Source organism: Nelumbo lutea, chromosome 2 (genome assembly GCF_056320005.1).
Source record: "Nelumbo lutea isolate HS-2025 chromosome 2, American lotus-T2T, whole genome shotgun sequence".
Lineage (NCBI taxonomy): Eukaryota > Viridiplantae > Streptophyta > Magnoliopsida > Proteales > Nelumbonaceae > Nelumbo > Nelumbo lutea.
Window position 1 is genome coordinate 18,700,296 of NC_142685.1, and position 5,935 is coordinate 18,706,230.

At 42.6% G+C, this 5,935-nt stretch overlaps 1 protein-coding gene across 1 annotated transcript; it reads right to left on the reverse strand.

Annotated features, from left to right (window-relative positions):
- Nucleotides 1–224: 224 nt before the first annotated feature.
- Nucleotides 225–3,668, reverse strand: LOC148868962 (3beta,22alpha-dihydroxysteroid 3-dehydrogenase-like). Its single transcript, XM_088967644.1, has 8 exons — nt 2,879–3,668; nt 2,210–2,359; nt 1,855–2,106; nt 1,283–1,372; nt 1,095–1,173; nt 894–1,003; nt 613–749; nt 225–524 (listed from the first exon to the last, which is right to left on the reverse strand). Exons 1-8 carry the CDS (start codon nt 3,398–3,400, stop codon nt 404–406), a joined length of 1,461 nt encoding a protein of 486 aa, XP_088823770.1. The 5' UTR covers nt 3,401–3,668; the 3' UTR covers nt 225–403.
- Between the last annotated feature and the right edge of the window lie 2,267 nt (nt 3,669–5,935).

Below are 5,935 nucleotides of genomic sequence, written 5' to 3' on the forward strand. Positions count from 1 at the left end.
GAATAAAGAGGGGTAGTAAGGGAATTAAAACTTACAAGTAGGATTTCTCGAATCCGACATCCCAAAAAGTAGAGACAAGAAAGAACTCAACTGGTCCAGTCCCAGTGGTTGGTTTGGGGGCTCGAGGAATGACAGGTCACAGGTGGGGCAGAAAGAGAGAGAAATATTGGACAGGGCATAGAATGTAAACCGACGGACCCCACCCACGAATCCACGAAGAAAGATGATAAACAGAGCTCTAGCAATAATTTATTTTCTTTTTTCCTACAATGGGATTTCCTTCAATTTATTAAATTAGAGGGGAATCAAAAATTACAACAGCATTATTCCCATCTTCTTCTCCTGCCTACTCTACTCTATTTTCTCTGTTTGTTGTTGTGTTTCCTTCTTCTCTTCCTGCTGCTCATTCTCCTTCCCCTGTTTTTGCTGGAATTTTGATTCGGCGCTGGACATTGATTGGATACCGCTTGAGGGTCCTGGTGGTTGGGAAGAAAACCAGCTTATCTTCATCGGCCGGAACCCAGCTGTAAATGCAATTACTCAAACAGTTAGCGGGCATCGAAGGCAGATTTGTTTTTATCGAGTGGAGTGCGTTTCGTCTTTGTTATATACCTGAAACGGGTGACCAGGTGGTGAAGGAAGACTGAGATCTCGACTCGAGCCAATTCATATCCAGGACAGAGGCGTGGGCCCCCGCCGAACGGCGTGAACAGATTCACTGTTCCTGATGTCGCTCCCCCTGTATTGCTCTGTTCCATTGTTCAAGTTTCAACACATTGAGGTTATCATTTTAGCCCCTAATTAAACTTGTTTATTTATATATTGAAACAGAAAAAGAGAAATAAATTCAGCATTAACAGCAGCAGCAAAGAAAGAGAGTTTGGGGAGGAGACCTGCTGCCATCTCCAGGGATTAAAGGTTCGAGCTTCTTTATAGTGGTCGTGATCCAGGTGGACTGCCCGAAATGATGCAAAGACCTTCCACCCTTTGGGTATGGTGTAGCCTATACAAAGTTAATAAATCAATCCATATCCGTCCATCCATCCCATAAAAAAAAAAAAGGTGGGGGCTACCAAATACCAAACTCTACTGACCCTTGATATTGACGTCCGCCATTGCCCGCCTAAATATTCCACTAATGATGTTGGCTACCCTCAGTGTCTCGTTAATCACCTGATCATCATCTCAGTAAAACCTAAATTTATTAGCCACCTGTACAAAATTAATTAAATACAAAACAATATATGAATATGTAATATCCAGTGAAGGTGAAGGAGCGTACGCATTGAGTGAAAGGCGTGGATTTATAATCGCTCCACTGTACCCCTTCTTCTGAATGCTCCTTCGCTGCCCTGATCCCGTCGTGCTCCTCCTGCAATTTCTCCCACCACACAAATCATTTCATTTCCTATAGAGAGAGAGTGAGAGAGAGATTCCTTGTGGAGGCAGCAATCAGCCTGGTTTATTTTTAATTAAAAAGAATGAAAGAAAAGAAAAGATCGGTGCTTATTATTGTGGGCGTGATGGGGGAAGGTTGCAGCAGCGGCTACAACTGGAAAGTAACAAACAAAATAATACAGTTTAATAAACCGGTTTAATTGATTAAACCAAGGATAAACCTGTGGTCCATCTGACACGGACCGGCTGCCAGATCGTCTTTCATGCAGCTTCCCTGCATGTACGACCACCAATCACCACCACGCCCTTCCAGGCTTTCACAGGTGGCGCTCCCCTGAATTCTAACTTCAACCGTGTACAAAAAAATCTCGGTCCGGATCGGCTGGACCACAACCGCATTTGAAAAAGAAAGAACGGAAGAAGGCAACAGAGATGAATGAGAAAACTGAAACACACCTTTAGCTGAGCCAAAGCGAGCGGTGTCTCGGTGAGGAATTTGACAGCAAGAGTCATGATGGTGGAGGTGGTCTCGTAACCGGCGACCAGTAGGGCCAGCAAGAAATCGACGATCTCTTCGTCTGAGAACCCGCCCTCTCCCCCCTCCAACAATGCTGCCAGCATGTCTTTCTTCTTACTCATTCCTCCTCTACTCTCCTCTCTCCTCTTCCTCACGATCAACCGAAGCGCCTCTGCTACCTTCGTTCGAGCCTGCATATTTATATTCATTCAACAAACCCAGCAGAATTTCAGAAGGATGGATCCAAATAACTAGTGTCAAATCAATGAAAATAAGATATAACAAGTCTGTTACTTTGGTCGCTCGGCCGTAAGTAGTGAAGAAGAAAGGGAGAGGAACCGAGAAAAAACCCTCAATAAGGAGAAGGTATTCCTTCCTCAAGCTCTCAGTCCATTCCCCAGGATCGAAGCTCATCAACTGCTTCACCGTCAATTCGAATGTTATCTGCGCAACGCAGATTATTTTAATTAATATCAAAAGAATTCAAAATTTCGTTATAAGAAAAAGGAGGAAAAAAAGGCAAGAAATTTAGTTTAGTGGAAAATGGAAAAGAAGTGCGGAAAGTAAAATACAGACAGACTCATTTTGTATTTCTTTTTCTTCTTTACTTTTCGGAAGACATTTCAGGAGGAGGAAAAAGTTTTCTGAACTGAAAAGCCCACACTTTTCTCCCTTCTCCCTCCTGCTAACTTGCGCCTGGATGTAACCGGTCGGCTATAGATACAGGGAGAGACAGCGAGGACCTATTCGGGGTTTTGCTAACGTGAACTTGGATGAACACTGAACGCATTGAAAAGGAGTCTGCTAAGAAGTAAGAACTTGGGCAATTCTTCTCGACTCGAGTATGTAAACACTAAAAAACTCGGAGAGGAGAGAGAGAGAGAGAGAGAGAGAGAGAGAGAGAGAGATTTCGCCATTTCGGAAGGAGTTGCGCTGAAATAGGCTGGGAAGTACAAAACGCACCTTCTTGGCTTCTTCCTGGAGGAAAACCAGGCCGGTCCAGGAATCCAAGTTGAGCCGAACCAGCCGGTCGATGTCCACGAGGAGATTGTCTCTGATGATGGAGGAATTGGCGAAGCTCATGGTGAGCGAATGCATCCTCTTATGAAGGCTCCCTTTCATCAGCAGCAAGGAATGCTTGCCGAGGAGGTTGGAGATCGAGGACGGGTAGCTGCATTCGAACAGCTTTCCTTCGTTCTGCAGAATGAGCCGATTGGCTTCCGGGTCGGCTGAGAATACGGTTGGCTCGCCGAACACATGAGTCGTGAACAGGCTCCCGTACCGAGCCACCCGCGCGTCGATGAAAGGTTCGGGGTTCTCGGTCTTGTAGGCTGCGATGAGTTGCAGAGTCTCGCCGATGAAAGGGAGGCCGAGGCTACCTGGCGGTAGCCCGAGTTTCCGAAGGCTGAAGCGGGAGTAGCGGAGGAGGAAGAAGAGGAGATACAGAGAGGAAGAACAGAGGAGAACAGAGAGAAGAACCTCCATGGAGATGGAGAGAGAGAGAGAGAGAAGGGGTTGTGGATTCAGGGTTCAGGGTTCAGAAGTAGCAGGGGTGGAGATTTGAAAGCGCGCACGGGGGGTGTCTGCCAATCTGCAGGAATTCTAAAGAAGACGATAACGCATGGGAAGGAAATAAATGTCAGATATATTTTTTCTGGTTTTTTTCCATTTCCGATATCTCAGTATCTCCTCTTCCTACCAAAATGTTGATAATAAGGATAAGGGAAAATTAAATGTTTTCAGTTTTGATTCCTTTTTTGAGTTTTCCCAGTAAAGAGAAAGAGGAGGAAAAGAAAAGAAAAGGAAAGGAAAATGGAATGGAGGAATTGGTGTAACCAAGTACTTCTCGTTGGTATCAGACGAGAAAATGGTACAATGTGGGGTACTTCATGCCTTATGGACGGTCCAGGTTTTCTGGTCCCACTGCCCACTGGGTCCCGCCTAAGAAGACAGAGGTTTGACCAATTTGATGGCTAGATGCTTGCAATCCTGACCCTTCTTTCTATTTTTTGGTAATAGCAATAAATTCTCCTATTCCTAGACTCGGTCCAAATAACCGAGTCGAGTACTAGCTGAGTTTTGAGTTGAGCCGTTGAGTTTAAAATCCCAAGTATTTGCTTGGGTAAAGGCTTCATAGAGGGAAATGCAATTCCACATATTTCCAATGGAGGGATTCTGAAATCCTTTTAGGGTGAAGATATCTTAAGCAATGAAGTAATTTGTAGTTATAACTAGTATGTTGCAAATAAATCGAATGGGAGATGATGGAATAATGTGTTGAAATACACCATTCCAAATAAAGCGACATGATTTGATTCATTCATGTGGGTTTCTGAATCCAAACATAGTAAGACAATTTTACAATAAATTTCTCTATCATCATGCATGGTACCTACTATAAAATTCACACACATTGGGCTTCAGCTGTCTTCATCTAATTTAATTTTCCTTTGTTCTAGAATAAATTAAGGATGTTTTTGTCCTTAAAAGAGTCATTAGTTGAAGACTTGAAGCTTTAGAGAATTAGTAGGAAGTACCAAATTTCTTGAATCACACTAATGGGCACTGCATCACTTCACTTGACAATCTCTCTCTATCTCTCTCTCCTTAGTTAAAGCTTCACCATGGGGAACTCATCCATATGAGAGAGAAGGAGAGAGAGATGTGGTAGAAAATTAACAAGCAATAGCATCGCCTCTACAAACCACATGGTCCCATGAAGGACAATCAGCCCTCTACCAACTGGACAACCCATGAAACAAAAAAAAAAGCATTATTAAAATAGATTAATAAGTTTTCATTTTTAAATTTGACTCGAGAGAGAATTCATCATGGCTTGTGCTCCTCCTACTTTTGTTCACTTAAGCTCAGTAGAACCATATCCAAATTCGAAAGTAGTTAAACATTCTCTCATCTCATACAATGTCCCCTTGTTTTTGGTAAAGCTAGCTTTAACTTATAAAATGTTAAATCTAACCATCTTCTTTAACACAAATCTTCTTTATTATTTTATTCTGCCTCTCCTTTAGTGATTGAACCCTGTCACCCATTCAAGCAATGTCATAGATGGAATCTCTTTATGGAGCTACTGGATTAGCTGCTAAAATCAAAATGAGCTCAACCCCATCAAACCTAATAAAGACTTAAGGGAGATCAATTTCTGTAAGACTCGCCTAAAAGAAAGAGAATGAAGAATTGCACTATCAAGTATCTAAGCTCAAGACAAATAGGAATTCAGCTTCAGTCAGTGTAATGCCCCATTGGAAATATCTTCATATTTATGCGTTTCATAGAGAGATGTTCCCAATACAAGGTTGGAAGAGATTGTTAAAACGGTGTGAGCACAGAAGACAAACTTGACAATCAGACCCATCCTTGTTCAATCAAATAATACCAACCCCCCCCCCCCCCCCAAGTATTCACCATGTACGTGGTTGGTCCACAGAAAGGAGCCGACAGTCTTTCATGGATGGGTTGATGGGTTGCAGTTACTGTAGCTTCAGACTGTTATCTAAGCTCTGTAAACTGTTATTGTGTAAGAAACAAGGATGAAGCCTATTAACAAAGGCATTGGTCGTCAGGACTGAATCAGGACCACCCCCCAATCAGCACAATGGGTTTCCGCTCAAGCAAATAAAGGAGGATTCATATGTTAGAAAGGTAGATATGAAGTCGACCTTCATAACATGCATGCACATGGCATGCATTTGCAGGGGGACTAAGATGTAACGCGTACATCCATGATCTGATAGTGAAAGTTCAATTATTTCAAAAAGTGTCATGCACAATGAGGGCTTCCATGGAGGTCATCTTATCATTATTTAATGGAAGTTATGTTTGGCAGCTAACAAATGAAACCCTACAACAAAGCCACAGTGGCTTAAAAGTATTTTTGGCTTTAGATTTTCAATGTTTTCCAAATCAGTTCTTACTAAATGATCAAAACACTCCTACCCTTTTTAGTTCATTTTCGCTTCCCACAGCTCAACTCTCAAAGGCAAAATTTTATCCAAACAGAGC

Excerpts from the sequence above, each read along its gene's own strand:
- LOC148868962 (XM_088967644.1), bottom strand. The coding sequence starts at position 3,400 with ATGGAGGTTCTTCTCTCTGTTCTCCTCTGTTCTTCCTCTCTGTATCTC. Across the intron at positions 2,107-2,209 it reads CTTACGGCCGAGCGACCAAA|GCTCGAACGAAGGTAGCAGA; the intron begins GTAACAGACTTG and ends ATAAATATGCAG. Across the intron at positions 1,373-1,854 it reads TCGCTTTGGCTCAGCTAAAG|GAGGAGCACGACGGGATCAG; the intron begins GTGTGTTTCAGT and ends GAGAAATTGCAG.